Genomic DNA, 16,440 nt, shown 5'->3' with positions numbered 1-16,440 from the left:
TTTCAGACACACCCCCAAATAAAAACAGTATTTATAACCGTGCTATATTTAATCAGACTGCTCCCTCATTAAAAGCTTCACTGTAACCGCTTGTGCTTTTCTGTGGAAATGTTGCAGCAGCCCACAGTGATCGGGAATTAGAGATCGGCAATCAGCAGCTAATAATCAGTTTTTGTCGGCATTTGCCAGAGAGACTAGCAGATGGATTTGCATTTAACATGCCGAAAAGTCATGTAAGTCATGCACAGTCCGAGCCTGGGGTTGTGAAAATCTACTCGATATGTGGGTAGCCAAAGCTGCAGAAAAACTGGACAGAAATTGCTTCATGAGGCAGAAAAATACACTTGGGAAATGCATCACAACACATTAGGACTTTAATAATAGAAATATAAATGTGCTTTACAATTTACTTGGGTATTTATTAAGTAAGATTTTGATGTTCTTGTCAACTTTTTAAAAATTTAAGAGGATTTCCTGTTGAGATATTTCAGAAATATCTTTAATTTAAAAAATTTAAAAACAATTTCTAGAAGTTAAATAATATGTTGTTTTTTGTTACCATCTTATTATTTTTGGAAGAAAATGTGTAAAATAAATGATTAATTCCTAACAAAAAACGATATCTTTTTGCTCAGTGTTAAATCCCACAATATAGCCAGATACGAATCGCTTAGAATTGCAATTGCAACCTACACTAGGTAAGATAGGCGATGAGGAGGAGATCGGAAAGGCAGTCCAGCGACCTGCACACAGTTTAGTTTAATTAAATGTTGTTTAATCATCTCAAAAGATAATGTGCTATTGACATGGCCAGGACTGTTGGCTGATTTATCGCCGGCGAGCGCGCGATCTATCCGCCATAAATGGCTGGCGAAATATTTGTTTTCGTTAGACATATCTCTGGCCGCGCTTCATTTTGGCCAGAATCGTTGAGTCGTGAGCAAAGTGGGTCGTAGCCGGCCGCCTTTTGGCCAAGTCAAGTCGACTATTGGCAGCGCAACGTCAGCGGCGCCACACTCCACTTGGTCCGGCCGGGTGAGCGGTGCTCTTTGATGATTCACCGGGCCGTGCGCTGCGTATCTGTCAGATACATGAGTTCATTAGCAGCACTGACACTGAATGTCAACTGCAAGGAAATTGTTTGTCATCTAGGTGCGTGCGTATTTTTAGAATGACGACGTTTCACAGTTAAATGTTGCAAATTAACAGATTAGCGAAGGTAAAGTCCAGTCAGATCGAGTCAAGATTTATTGCCTGGCATTGGCTGCTGTTCAGCCATTACATAAAGCCAGTTACCGATACGAACACAGAACGCCAAAGCCAGAGAAAATTGTTTCCCCTTTTACAATTAGTGAAAGTTTGCAAAATAAAAGGGAACCACTCACAAAGATATATATAACAACATACAAACAGTTACAACGCCCAATTGTGATAATTAAAAAAAAGTAGTTACGAGCATGTAGTAGGATACACAATATAAATTGCTACCGTCATGATGTATAATGGCAAATAATAACAAATTGTCTTGCACGATCGGCGACGGTAGCGAATGCTGCCAGTATCTGCCAGATACAATTGAACCTTGAAGTTGGCTCCAGCTGCTGGCCAACTCATGTCATGTCATGGCTGGGCCAACGCAATCGGTTGATTAGCCAAAAACAGTAGCCCACAAGACACAAAGCCGGACGAAAGCATCTTCAACACACTCGTACTCAAGCAGAGCATGTCTGGCGTAAATTACAAATGAACAGAAATTAAAAAAAAAAACGGGAAAAATAAAAGCAATTTCAACTGACAAAAACACAATTAACTACATGACGTATACACGTCGAGGTTTTCGCAGCGAAAAACTAAAGATTATTAGTACACCAAAAAAAAATGTATATCTTTCAAATTAACTGTTTTTATTCTTCAATTTTTTTTGTCTATCTTACACAAAATCAAATGAAATACCTATAATATTAAACCAGCAAAATTATATAAGAGGTTTTCCATTTAACAATTAGTTTTTAAACTAATACAAATTTTTTACTGTACACTGAAAAGTAAACGGAAACCGAAATCGTGCAAGTGAAAAATTGAAATCTTTTCTCGATCTCTTCCTTCTCAGAGCATCTCTTTTGTCGGCTGCAATTGTGTTTATAAAGCTCCTGCTGTCTTTCATTCAATGGCTTTGAAAACGTTACCAAACTGTCGACAATTTAATTGATTTATGCTTTTATTGCTCTTTTTCATAAAGCTTTGGCAAAAGTGTAAATTGATTTGAAAGTTGCAGTTGTAAAAGACATTACAGATAAATATCAATACAAAATTTGACACACATAATTTAGTGAAAGATATCAGAGAAAGGTTTTTAATCTGCTTTTGTAGGTTTAAAGGGTTTGGAAGCTACAAAGGTTTATTTATTTATTATTGTTGAAAACAATGATAATAAAAACAATTAAATCAAAAACAAAAATAGTGAATCATAAATTATTATCTGCTCAGAGAAGTTTTATATAGTGTTTCATTATAATCATATTACTAGCACACGACATTCTCTCTCCCTTTTAAGCCATACATATTTTTATATATTGCGAGCTTAATAACATCTCAGATTACCGTTCGCTATTTTTTTTTTTGCTGCCATTTAACCTTTACCACAACTGCTTGCGGCCAAGATCTTATTAAAGACAAGAAACCCAGCACACAAGCTGCCAAAAAACTTTCACAACCCAAAAGAGCAAATTGGGCTTAACACAAATGCGCTAATTTTTAACCAATACCAATATGTACATAAGGCTTATAATAATATATAACAAAAAAGGGGAAATGTCAGGAAAACTGGCCGCACAGCTTGCTCAGTTAACACCCACGAAACCGAAATGTTAAACAATTGCAAATGCATTTTATGGAAAATCCGGCTTGACTTCATGTATATGTATAAACTCGTACTCGTATTCGTCTATAGATCTCTATCAAGAGACTGTCAGGCGCTTTACGCGATCTTCGCTCTCACCCACATCCGATTGGGACCGCTTTTCGCCCGCTCGACGATCGCTAAAATCGGAGGCTGGAAGTCGCACATCTTGTAAGTTCTTTGCCCGCCATCGCCATTTTGCCGCCAGTCGCATGTATATTTATCTGGTCTCGTATCTGTATCTTTTCTGTTTGTTTTGTTTTCGTTTTCTTTCTGTTTTTGTTTTCCAACGCCAAAGATGATTATTATCTAGAGGCCACTGGGCGACGTCGCAGCTCAGGTAAGCATTCGCTACGATTGTGGGAGGCTGGTTACACAGAGATGAAAAATTATCTTAAGTATTGATCTAATGGATTATAAGGAAAAACAGGAAAATATAATTATAACAACCCAGTGGACAATGCTGGGAATTAATATTTGATAAAATACAATGGAAGAAAAGAAATGCAATTCTCAATATACATGAGAACCTTTCATCGACTTTATCACGTAACTCAAAAACAATTTTTAGTTCCTCTCTTTTTTCTTGTGTGTATCAAAAAAATGCCTTTGCCTGCTATATCTTGTATCTGGAGAGCGTGTCTGGTTCTAACTATTTGCGCAGGTGGCTGGCGTTTATGTATCTATGCATCTAGGCCAGTTGCTCGCTCCTTAAATGGTCATTCGGCAGAAACGTTAAGAGCGCAAATTTATGGCCACTTTAGACACTTTTTCATGCAGAAGGCACATACCTCTGCATCTTCAGTAGCCCCCAGTATTGTCAAATTAACAAAGCCTAATGAGCCACTGAAAACGTGTTCAAATTTACCTCTCACTGTGGGTGTAATTGCGCCTCTAATGAGCCATTGCTGTGACAGTATTTACGCTGACTCAATGCAGCAAGTCAAGGTCTTTATAGGGTTAACTATGCACATTTTTAATTTAATTTTTACCAAATTAAATTGACCAAGTCTGTAGATTAATGAATTTGGAGCAAAATCGTTACGGTTTTAAAGGTAAATAAATGGATGACGAAACCCACCTAATCCATCAAAAACTTGAACAATATTAAGATAAATTTAGAAATACATGAACAAGGTTAAGGATTTATGATGTAGCTTTAACTTTCTTGGTTTATGTTAATTTTAGTGAAGGGATTTTGCTGATTTCGTTTTTTATGCTATTATTATTTACAACAATGAATAATAAATTAAATTTTTTACGGTAAACGTAACGCTATAAAACGCGATAAACTGATTTTATTAGTAATTCCTATAATTTCCTATGCCCAAATCTATTGTATAATTGGGAATCAACAAGCCTAAACTTTACTCATTATATATGAGACTTGTTTTGTCATAATCAGTTGCTAATTTTGTACTTAATAGGCAAAACAATTCAAATACTGAACATTCGTACCAAATAAAAAATATAACAAGCCTAATGTTTAGGTTGTAATAAACAACGAACTAAGGATTTAACATTATGCATTTTTTGTATTTTCTGTATGCAGTGTCACATACAATTTTAAACGTAGTTCAATTTTCAACAATGGCAATGTGAAAATTATAAACAAGGTGCCATATCTAATAGATGTGGGTGGATGCAGTCAACAACAAAATTAAATTAACTGACACGACAGCCAAACTTGGCAAAATGTTGTTATGACTTCATTGAGCTGCATGCAATTTTTATTTTGCCTTTTAATACGCTTGTTTCCTGTAATTTTCCACTTAATGGTTTTTCCTCCCAGACTTATAAAAGATAAATTGGTATTTAAAAGTGAAATCGGAGAGTATTAATTTCCACTTTTAACTTAGAAGTGGAATATTGAACAGCTTGCAAATGTCAAGTTTACAATGCTGAAATCTGTTTATAGAATATATATTCATTATGCGGGGGATCGTACTCAATGGTTTTCCATTGAGCAGGCGATATGCAAATACGCCAAATGACATCATACCCATGTGGAACACAATAAAAAATGAACTGTATTGGAGAGATAAATGAAAACGCAGTCTAGCCAATTTTAGCATTTTGTGTAGTATTATGATTGATGACCTATCGGGTGATACTAATGGGACCCCCCATCTCGACATTGGTTTCCCCTCGAACAGATCACAACAGCACCGTGCTGACAGCGAACACAGAGCAGTTCATCATTGGCCAGCGGGTTTGGCTCGGTGGCCTTCGTCCCGGACAGATTGCCTACATCGGAGAGACACACTTTGCACCCGGCGAATGGGCGGGCGTTGTCCTGGATGATCCTAATGGTACGAAAATATTTAGGAGGATTGCCTTAAAAACTCTTACTTAAATCTTTATTTATCTGTAGGTAAAAACGATGGCTGTGTGTCGGGCAAAAGATACTTCCAGTGCGAGCCGAAACGCGGCATTTTCTCACGCCTCACACGTCTTACCACATATCCGATGTCCGGAGCCCAGACGCCGACTTCGCCGTTGGCCAAAAACTCACCGGACAGATCGCGCACAGTCTCCCCAACTGCGAGTATTCGCAGCTCTATGCTCCGCAGTCCCGGCATTGGAGGCAGTAAGTTTTCTATCCCAAAGAATGAGGATTTTTCCTTTAAAAAATACAACAAAATGTGTTATCTTAACTAGAAAACGGCATGGCTGTGGGCGATCGTGTGATTGTCTCCTCTGGATTTGGCAGTCGTCCGGGTATTTTACGCTATTTGGGCGAGACACAATTCGCTCCTGGCAATTGGTGCGGCGTGGAATTGGATGAGCCAAGCGGCAAGAACGATGGTGCTGTGGATGATATAAGGTATAACCAGAAATCATATGCAAAGAAAAAATACATCCGCCACGGTGTAAACTGTACTAGAAATTTACTGAACCAATTCATTTTGATAATATGAATTAATTTCGTAATCGTGGGTATAAACGTTCTTTGTTCGTAAAAGTCGACTATCGTCAAATATAATTACCATTTTTAGCCATTTTATTATCATTTAATATTATACAAAAGTATAACGCCGGTAATAAGAATTAAAAAGTTAATTTTTATTGTTTTCAATATTTACAATAATAAGATGGAGTGTTCGGATTTGTTTTGTCAGTTCAAATTGCTAAAGTCCAGGTTTTAACCAACTTCCATTGCAGATACTTCGAGTGCAAACCCAAATACGGAGTGTTTGTACCCATAGCGAAGGTTTCGCTGTCGCCGTCGTCGAAAAAAACGCGACTATCGAGGACTGGATCGCGGGAGTCCCTCACCTCGATCGGCACCATGAACAGCATCGCCACCACGGCCACGTCGCGCATGCGCATGAATGCTCAGGTATAAGCGGTTACCTCGACAGGAGCACCCCTCACCACCACAGTTCTTTCACTGAACACCCACAGTCCCTGAAACATACCGTTTGCAGTTCTGTTTCTGTTCTTTGTTAATTTTATTTTACCCTTTAACCTACTTATTAATTTATTTTGAGCACTGGTACTAACGCGTTCCAATTCTAATCGCAATCCCGTTCCGTTCCTAGCAGCGCAAGTCGATCACGCCAGTAAAGCCAATTATAACGTCGCCGAAAAGCCAATTTTCCATGCAGGTATGCTAACTTCTACACGATCTACAAATAAATTGTATGGTATTCGCTGTTTGTTTTCCCCTTTTCGTTTTAATAGCTCTATTAGTTTCCAGAGCTTTTAGTAGTTTAAGCTGTAATTGCTGCTAGCATACTCAACCCATTAAAGTTAAAAGTATATTGGTTTTGTTAATCAAAATTTATAAAGAATTTCAAATTTACATTAAAAGTTAAATGGTTTGGTTACTAAACTGAAAAGATTTTTCATTTATTTTCAATCAAATAAACTATTTAAATTAAATGTCTATTTTAAAAAGACAACTTTAAAGAACATTAACGTTCTTGGGTTCGAGTATTCTTTCTGTTTATTCGTGGTTTAACCCCTAGATCGTAAGCGTACAACTAACATAAGACACTAACCCACCAAATACACTACACAAAACCACCCCTCAAACAAAACAAACCCCACCAGAAAAAAAACTATGTAAATTAATAAAAAATGTATGCCTACGAAGTCTTTATGCATTTAAAGAGATGTGTTTGAGTTGGTTTTTTATTTCACTATGTATGATAAAAAATATTTAAATATTTCCTGCACGCTTTCGCTGTTTAAGTGTTGATTGTTCATTGTTTCGTTTAAATGCTATTTTTATTTGCATGTGTGCTCGCTGTCGCCGGTAAAAGGTAAAGCCACAATAAAGTAATGAGTGTTCCTTGCTACCAGCTGCACCCTTTTCTTGTACATACACCCACACTATATGTATCCGAATCTGTATCTATATGCTCCTTCTGTCTCTATTGTATTGTAATTGTGTGTTCAGGCATTTCATAAAAGCTTGCTTTGTGCTCTCTGTGCTCTTTATTTTTTGGTCGAACGATCGATATTGTAGGATCTGCTGCGCGAGAAGCAACAACATGTGGAGCAGCTGATGGTGGAGCGCGATTTGGACCGCGAGGATGCCCAGAATCAGGCGCTGCAGCTGCAGAAGAGCATCAACGAGGTAATTATCTTCACCGATACCATGTACGCACCGCTGCCCTATGCGGATAGATCGCGACCCTATCGACCCAGCAGCAAGAAGTCAAGGGTAAAGAGTCCGGTGCAACAGCCACAGCAAAATATTTGGGTGCCCACCACCCTGAGCAGCAGCATTACCACCAGCACAAGACCAGCCATAACAGCAGCAACATGCAACAGGCAGCCCCTGCAACAGCAGCAGCAGCAACAGATATTGCAGACACAGCAGCAACTTCAGCAGCGGGCCAAGCCAAAGAAAGTTTGGTTTTGCGATAAAAAGAAACTCTTTCCAGTTGGCTGACGACAACACGGACCCAGTCAATGTTTGCTCAGTCATTTGTGCAGTTTTCGGTTTCGATTAATTGTGTTTTGTTTTGATTTTGTTTTTGTTTTTGCATTGCACCCGCGCTGGCTGTTTACACAAAAGCATTCAACTCCCCCACCAGACACTCAACCATTTTCCTTTTTGTTTGGTTAATTTTCTTTGATTTTCACAGTTATGTCTTTATTATTTTCATCATTGTCTTGTGTTTATTGTTGTTGATTTAACTCGAACTCACTTAATTGTTGGCACATTTGATTTTATGTTTCGTTTTTTAACCACAGTTATGCCATAAGTCATCTCCAAATTGTCAGTCATTTTCCCAGAATGATTCATCAAATTAACTTCAAACGCTGAGAAGAGTACAAATTTCATAAGTTTAACTAGGCATGAAAGGTTTGTAGGGTTCAACAGCATTTAACTCGGTCAAAATCCGGCTAACAATGGGTTAAGGTTATTATCGAAATGTATACAAAATCAAATTGATTTTAAATCAACTTGCATACATTGGGTATATTATTATTTTTTTAATTTTGTGCTGGCAGAAAATTTTAATTTACTATTAACTTGCGTCTCAATTGATTGGAAGGGCTAACGTTTTCATACATTTTTTTAAATTTATTTTATTTTCGAATACCTAAATAATTTTTATTGAGTTCATCTCAGTTCAGACACTTACAGTTTTGTACCCTTCAATTCTCATGTACTATACCTAAAAACTACAGCAAGAAAAAGGCAAAAAAAAGCACTAATATAAATAAACAAAATTATGTGCATTAATTGTTTGCATATTTACACTGTTGGCTTTCTCATACAGTGCGTTATAGAGATTTAAAACCTGGCACTAAAAATATACTTTATTGCTTTGCCTAGGCCTTAAACCATATATGTTTGAAACGCACTGTTCACTTTTATTTTTTGCAACTGCTTTGGGGGCCTTTTTTAGAAGATGACTATCTGGGATGATTGAGTTTTGTGCTTTCTGTTTGGTTTTGTTTTGAATAAATTGTTTGTGCTTATAATTATATGCGGATACGTGTTAGACTTTTCTATTTGTCAAGCGCACATTGAGTTTGAGTGTTAAATTAGCAACAAAATTATCACCCAAAAGCCCCTATCCCGATCTAAACCACACCATCTCCATTATTCCTACCTCTCAAACCCAATGAACTCTTCATCCTTTTTAACGCAAAACCAAAAAATAATTAGACATCAAATTTGAACAAAATTATGCTGGCCTTAGAAAAGAAATTCTGTTTGCACAAAACTATTTTTGTATAATTCTTATAGCAAATACTGATCGAAGCGGATCGTTGGAGACGTCTGATAGCGAGACACAGCATAAAGGTTTCCGATCTGCGACGCGAGTTCCGCGGCTGGTCTGGAAAACACGAGAGTCACTGCATCCTGCACAGTGTCCTTACACCTCTGCGCATCAAGTAGAAATCTGGGAGAGATGGATGGGCGACCACAGTGCTCAAAACTATTCGATTGGATGATTTTTGAATTAACTTTCTTAGCACCGAGAAAGGAAACCACTGAAGACAATGTTGAAGTCTGCACAGCGTTTTAAGCTGATACAACCAAATAAAGAATTAAGTTTCTTTTAAATAATGAAAAGAGAAAAAATTTCAAAATAACGAAAGCCAACTGAAAAACCAAAACGAATCAAGTTACTTTAAACGGTTTATTTGGCTAAAAAAAATTGATAACGAAATTGAAGGAAAAAAAAAATGGAAAATGGAAAAGTTGTCTAACAATTTTTGATTATTTTGTACGAAAGCGAATTTTTTCTTGCTGTTGGTTTAGTTGATACGATATATACGATATATACTTAAATACTATCTTTATGAAGAAAAATACATTAACAATATGCAAAACATCTTTTATATCTTCAAATGTTGTTTTATTTATGGTTATGATTTCTTTGCTAATCCTGTTTTCGTATATCTCTCTGATTCCTCGGTCCTTAGCTGAAGGCAAGAATTGTTGAATTGGAGTCGGCTTTGGGAGATGAACGAAAGAAATCGGAAGAGTTGCAATTCTCCGTAGACGAGGCCCAGTTTTGTGGCGATGAAATGAATGTAAGAACTCGTAGAAATTTTAGTTGGCAATGTACATTGACTTCTATGGAGATTAGTTTTTTTTGGATTTCAAAGGCCTTTTTTTTAAATTTGAGTTCTATTTAGTTGATCTTGCGCTTTTGTACGTTTAGTATTTTCTTTTTGGACTTGATTTTTCTTTCGCTTTGGATTCCTTTTAAATTTATTACTTTTGGTTCTGCTCATTGTATTTAAATAAAAAGTTCGTCCGTATTTTAATTTGTATAATATATAAATCTAATGGAATCTGAAATATAATTTGAAATATAATATAATATTAATTAGTCCTTCAGGTTTCCTTAAAAAGAGAAAGTGTTGATTTATAAATTTTCATTAATGAAACCGTCTTTGATTTTCTTAACTGCTAACATCGTAGCAAATAATATACATTTTCAAAATCAAATATTAAAAAAATATGAATCCTCAAATGTTAATTTACAACCAGTTTTTAGAACTGAAAGTATGCAATAGAAATCTTGGCTTTTTCATTGAAAAAGAGATATAATTATTAGAGACTGCTCACATGTTTCTTTATCAGGATTTTTATGATTGATATTTGATTTTTAAATAAAACAGTATTCAAATTAATTAAAGCCCTTTGATTTCATAAGAAATATAATTATTTATAATTTAATTTAAAGTAATGAAAGTTTATCTTACAGTATTTTGCACATGTCGTATTATTATAGTCAAACACTTCTGTAGTGCAGAATTCATTCATGAATCATTTTTTAAATTGAAGATAGTTTGAAATTGAAAAACACAGCTTCAAAACAAGTCAATGTACAATTTAATACATTAAAGTGAGATTATTAGTTCTTATTAATTGAAAACTTTCTACTTATTAGGCTCAATCGCAGGTTTACAAGGAAAAGATCCACGATCTGGAGTCAAAAATTACACAACTGGTATCCGGTAAAGAAATGTCGTGAATTTAAATATGGGTAATATTGCTCATATCCTCCTTTTTATATCCCTTTCAGCCACACCAAGTTTGCAAAGCATACCACCACCTGCCCCGCCCCCAGATGATAGCGCCCTTAAGGAAGAGATTGCCCAACTGCAGGAAAAGCTTAATATTCAGCAAAAAGAGACTGAATCCCGGATTGCCGAGCAGGTGGAGGAGGAGCAGCGGTTGAGGGAGAATGTGAAGTACCTGCAGGAGCAGAATGCCATTCTTCAGTCTGAACTCGTGTCCAAGGATGAGTCCTTGGAGAAATTCTCCCTCTCGGAGTGTGGGATTGAGAATCTTCGCCGGGAACTGGCACTCCTCAAAGAGGAGAACGAAAAGCAAGCTGAGGAGGCTGAAGCAAATTTCTCACGAAAGCTTGCCGAAAAATCAGAAGAGCTGAAAAACGTCACCGCCGAATTGCAGAGTCTTAAAGCAGCCTCCGATTCTCTGGAAAGCGAAAGGGTAAATAAAACCGATGAATGCGAGATTCTTCAGACTGAAGTCCGAATGCGGGATGACCAAATCAAAGAAATAAGTCAACAGCTCGATGAGCTTACCACCCAACTTAATGTACAAAAAGCTGATAGTTCGGCCCTAGATGAAATGCTTCGGTTGCAAAAAACGGAAAGTGAAGAAAAATCTACTCTTTTGAAAAATAACGTGAATGAGCTAAATCAATTTAAAGAAAATGCTGCTAAAAATCAGCAGGAAAAAGAGAAACTTGAAAAGCGATTAACAGAAATAAATAAATTGGCGGAACAACAAAAACTAGTCATGGAAAAGGCTGAACAAGAAATCAGTCAAATTAAATTAGAGAAGTTATCGGTAGAGCAGGAATTGGCTTTAAAACAAACTGAATTGGAAAACTTCCAAAAGAAACAGTCTGAAACAGAAAAATACCTTCAGGAAAACAAGGATCAAAATAGCCAAAAGGATATATTATTAATTGAATCCAGTGAATCCGTTCAAAAACTGAAACAGAAACTAGAGGAGAAAGATCAAGCCCATGAAAAACTTTTAAATGATCTGGAAGAACTGAAAATAGATCAGGAAAGGATTTTAAACCAAAAGGGGCAGGAACTCCAGCAACTCCAAGCTAAGTCAAGTGAAACCGAAGGAGCTCTAAAGTCCACCCAAAACCAATTAGAGCAACTTCAACAACAAGCAGCCGCATCTGGAGAAGAGGGATCCAAGAACTTGGCCAAATTGCAGGAGGAAATTAGTCAGCTTAAGTCCCAGGCTGAAAAAACTCAATCAGATTTAAAGTCTAGCCAATCCGATGTGGAAGCCAAGGCCAAACAATTGGAGTCAGCAAATGGTAGCCTAGAGGAGGAAGCCAAAAAGTTGGCCAATCTGCAGGAACAGATCGCCAAACTTAAGTCCCAAGTGGAAGAGACGGAGTCAGCTCTCAGCTCAAGTCATACGGATGTGGAATCCAAATCGAAGCAACTTGAGGCAGCCAATGCAGCTCTGGAAAAGGTTAACAAGGTAGGGTTTTATAAGAAAAGACTTTTAATATAGAATAATATATTTTTGATTACTGTATTTCCAAACAGGACTATGCGGAGACCCGAGCGGAGGCTTCTCGCCTACAAGATCAGGTGAAGGAGATCACCGATACCTTACATGCTGAACTCCTAGCAGAGCGATCCTCTTCCAGCGACCTTCACACCAAACTCTCCAAGTTCTCGGAGGAATTAGCCACGGGTCAAAAGGAACTAACCAGCAAAGCCGATGAGTGGAGCCAGGAGATGCTTCAGAAGGAGAAAGAAATACAGGAGCTTCGACAGCAGCTGCATGATAGTCAAGATTCGCAAACAAAATTGAAAGCAGAGGGAGAAAGAAAGGAGAAGTCTCTGGAAGAATCTATCAAGAGTCTCCGGGAAGAAATTACTAAGGCAAAGGCGGATAATCAAGAGCTAAGCAGCGGCACTCAGGAAACTATTAAAGATCTGCAGGAGCGTTTGGAAATCTCCAATGCCGAGATCCAGCACAAAGAGAAAATGTCTGCCGAAGATGCCCAGAAGATAGCCGACCTTAAGACCCTTGTAGAAGCCATCCAGGTGGCTAATGCCAACATATCAGCCACCAATGCAGAGCTATCCACCGTGTTGGAAGTCCTTCAAGCGGAGAAAACCGAAACAAATCACATATTTGAGCTTTTTGAAATGGAAGCGGATATGAACTCTGAGCGGTTGATTGAAATACTCACTGGGATGAAGGAGGAGTTGAAGGCAACTCATCTTCAACTGGATGAGCGACAGAAAAAGTTCAAGGAGTTGGAGGTGAAATTGGAGCAGACCCAGCAGAGTGAGCAGAATTTCCAGCAAGAATCCTTGAGTTTCAAAGAGCAACTAAAGGAACTACAACAGTCATTGGAAGAACTTAAACATTCTCTGAAGCAAAAAGAGGAAATTGTGCTGGATTTAGAGGGTAAACTAAAGGAAACCAGTTCCATAATTGAAGGTCAAAGTACTTCATCCCAGGAAGTACAAATAAAACTAGAAGAAGCTCAAAGAAATGAAAAGAATTTACAAGAAGAAGGTGCCAAACTGAATGAGCAACTACAAGAGCTACAAAAGACCCAGTCGGAACTTTCGGAATCCCTCAAGAAAAAAGAAGAACTTGTACAGAACTTAGAGGATAAATTAAAAGAAAGCAATAGTCACCTAGAAACCCAAAATTCTCTGTCAAAGGAAACCCAAGTTAAATTGGAGGAGACCGAACAGAGGGAGAAGTCCCTGCAGGCGGAGGCTGCCAAACTATCCAGTGAGCTTCAACAAGTGCAACAGGCCAATGGAGAAGTTAAGGATTCCCTAGTAAAAGTAGAAGGATTGGTAAAGGTTTTCGAGGAAAAACTCGAAGCAGCCAATTCTCATTTGGAAATTCAACAGGCCACAAACAAAGAACTGCAGGATTTGCTGCTTAAGTCTCAGGAGAGCGAGGGAAACCTACAAGGAGAATCTCAGGCAGTTACCGAGCAACTACGTCAACTGGAACAAGCCAATGGGGAACTTCACGAGTCAATGTCTAAAAAAGAAGAAAGCTTTAAAAGCCTTGAAGCTAAACTTCAGGAAAGTAATTCTCTACTGGAAGAGCGAAAGAAAAGCTACAACGAACTCCAGGACAAACTGGAACAGGCCCAGCAAAAAGAGAGGAATCTACAAGAGGAGTCCTTCAAGTTATCTGAGCAATTGAGCCAACTAAAGCAGGCTAATGAGGAGCTGCAAAAGTCCCTTCAACAGAAGCAATCACTTTTAGAAAAAGGCAACGAATTCGACACACAGCTGGCGGAGTACCAGAAAGTCATCGATGAAATGGATGATTCGGCCTCCGTGAAGTCCAAGCTGCTGGAACAGCTTCAAAATCGAGTTGTGGAACTGGAGGCTGCACTCCACCAGGCCAACGAAGCCCAAAAGACTGCTAATCTTGAGACCAAGGAACTGAGGCGCAAGCTGGAATCGCTTGAAATGGAGAAATCGAAGGAGATTTTGATTCTCAAGACGCAAATGAATGGAGCTGGCAGCCGGTCAGGAAAGGGAGATGAACTAGAGGTGCGTTTTTTTGAGCAAATAACGAGTATTTGGTTTATCAATTTATTTATTTATTTCTTCTAGACACTGGACACCGAGACAAGTCTAGCCAAGATCAACTTTCTCAACTCAATCATTGCAGACATGCAGCAAAAGAATGATGCACTCAAGGCCAAAGTGCAGACCCTGGAAACCTTGCCAATGGACTTCACGAAGTGAGTCAGTTACATTTTACTTAAAACCTTATTTTACGTTGTAAAACACATGCTTAAACTCATTAAGCATTTTAATTTATGTATATAAATAATACTGAAATTTGTTGAACATGATTTGAAAATTATATTGTTAACGTTTTAAGACCCCATGCCTTTGATGTGCTGACCAAGCGAAAACCGGCTCCCAGACTTTTCTGCGACATTTGCGATGAGTTTGACAAGCACGAGACGGAGGACTGTCCAATCCAGGCTAGCGAGGATCGTGATTACTCACCGCCACCGTCCGAGGCCAATAATAACGAGAAGGAACGCAAGTTGCCAGCGCCCAGGAAATACTGCGATTCTTGCGAGGGTAAGTAAAAATATTTTCAATACGATCTGAATTAGATCCAAATTATCAATATTTTTACTAATTTCAGTTTTTGGCCACGATACGAGCGAATGCGCCGATGATGAAACCTATTAGCTCTAGATAAATTCTAAATTATTTTTCCATTTTACTTTGTTTTGACTCTTTAGCATAACCGCATTGCGAGATATATCGGATGAGATAACTTGTACCTCAGCAGAGCTTCACTCAATCACAAAAACAACATTCTCTATTTCAAATCGTGATCATCTTGCGTTATGCACACATTCATGGAAAATAGTCTATTTTAAATTGTTTTTATTTATTTAATGCGATTCGTGGCAAACACAATCGGTTGTTTTCGTAATTTTTGAATGTAAACATAGTGTAAAAATAAAAAATAAGAATGTGGAAGAAGACTGTCCAGAATTTATTGGTTTAAGAGGTAAAAGTACAATTAATCGCCGCCCTCCTTCTTCTCCTTAATGGCATCCTGGAAAAATAGGATATTACAATTATTAATAAGAATTTAAGAGAGTTTTCTGGAACAGATCAAAGTATTGTCCTACCTTGAAGCGTTCTTCGAAGAGAGATAATTCCGCCAGCAGATCGGTAATGGCGTTCATGAAGGCCTCTTGCGGGGAATAATCCGCCGTAGTCTGGATCCGGATAACGAATTTGTGTTCCAGGGGATGCGGAACCTTGTAGCCGGCAAACAAAACATTGGGATCCTTCAACAGTTGGCTGTAGCGAACAATACCCGGTTATTTTGTAATTAACCAGGTTTAGAAATCGACTTACTTGCGGATCATGTTGCCCAGAGTGTGATCCTCTTTATTTATCGTAAAAATTGCCGCATTTGTTACTTTGGTGTCCAATTCCTTGATGATTCTGCCACCGCGCCAAAACAAATACAAAAATCGGTTACAGGACTAATTTGGTAGAATTAGATTTGTTTACCCACTTTTTCTCGCCTTCGTAGAGTAGGAATGACTCAAAGGTGGGTGGCGCATTCATTTTATATATTTATTTTTGTTAAATTACACCAAAAATCGAAATTGTTTATTATAAACAGCAGCACGCTCAGGAAATTCGCTGGGATAGTGTTGAACAACGCAAAAACGCATTGGTGTACTGCCAACTGAGATATTTCTAGCAAAACTAGCTGAAAAATAATAAGATTAATTTTTAGAACTAAAACGATGTTAAAATATAGCTGAAGTCTAAGAGGAATGTTAAATAAACTAGAAAAATTTATCCGGAATAATTTAAATTTAAAACTAGTTAAAATTTTGTGTCCTTCATTTGTTATTATTTACCTAGCGGTGTTCTCTAAATTGTGTTTATTTATTTTTTGGCTATCTAAAATCTAGCTATTTTTATTTGTCGGTAATTTGAAACCGCTATCTGAAAGAGTTTGTCAGAACTGCAATCGATAACTATCGCAAAGGCAAGCTGTTCTG

General features: G+C 37.7%; 2 protein-coding genes across 17 annotated transcripts in view; one reads left to right on the top strand and one right to left on the bottom strand.

Moving 5' to 3' along the window:
• Positions 1-15,394, top strand: part of LOC108038413 (restin homolog) — a 29,579-nt gene extending 14,185 nt beyond the window's left edge. For 3 of the 16 annotated variants that reach the window (XM_044460304.1, XM_044460302.1, XM_044460310.1), the window contains 13 exons: positions 5,056-5,211; positions 5,274-5,489; positions 5,561-5,726; positions 6,065-6,242; positions 6,445-6,510; positions 7,377-7,487; positions 9,800-9,910; positions 10,777-10,843; positions 10,912-12,368; positions 12,437-14,434; positions 14,498-14,628; positions 14,772-14,980; positions 15,048-15,394. In XM_044460304.1, coding sequence (XP_044316239.1) covers positions 5,056-5,211; positions 5,274-5,489; positions 5,561-5,726; positions 6,065-6,242; positions 6,445-6,510; positions 7,377-7,487; positions 9,800-9,910; positions 10,777-10,843; positions 10,912-12,368; positions 12,437-14,434; positions 14,498-14,628; positions 14,772-14,980; positions 15,048-15,094 — 4,913 coding nt within the window. In that variant the 3' untranslated portion in view covers positions 15,095-15,394. Of the gene's footprint in view, positions 1-2,950; positions 3,071-3,197; positions 3,240-5,055; positions 5,212-5,273; positions 5,490-5,560; positions 5,727-6,064; positions 6,243-6,444; positions 6,511-7,376; positions 7,488-9,116; positions 9,709-9,799; positions 9,911-10,776; positions 10,844-10,911; positions 12,369-12,436; positions 14,435-14,497; positions 14,629-14,771; positions 14,981-15,047 lie in introns of those variants that run through there. The other 13 variants (XM_044460298.1, XM_044460307.1, XM_044460301.1 and 10 more) reach the window with 10 other exon arrangements.
• Positions 15,279-16,091, bottom strand: LOC108038414 (DNA-directed RNA polymerase II subunit RPB11). Its single transcript, XM_017115196.2, has 4 exons — positions 15,942-16,091; positions 15,779-15,868; positions 15,547-15,721; positions 15,279-15,470 (listed from the first exon to the last, which is right to left on the bottom strand). Exons 1-4 carry the CDS (start codon positions 15,992-15,994, stop codon positions 15,435-15,437), a joined length of 354 nt encoding a protein of 117 aa, XP_016970685.1. The 5' UTR covers positions 15,995-16,091; the 3' UTR covers positions 15,279-15,434.
• Positions 16,092-16,440: the final 349 nt, after the last annotated feature.

Source organism: Drosophila rhopaloa, unplaced genomic scaffold (genome assembly GCF_018152115.1).
Source record: "Drosophila rhopaloa isolate 14029-0021.01 unplaced genomic scaffold, ASM1815211v1 contig_2, whole genome shotgun sequence".
Classification (NCBI taxonomy): Eukaryota; Metazoa; Arthropoda; class Insecta; order Diptera; family Drosophilidae; genus Drosophila; species Drosophila rhopaloa.
Note: the sequence above shows the minus strand (reverse complement) of the source record. Positions and strands in the feature narration are given on the sequence as shown.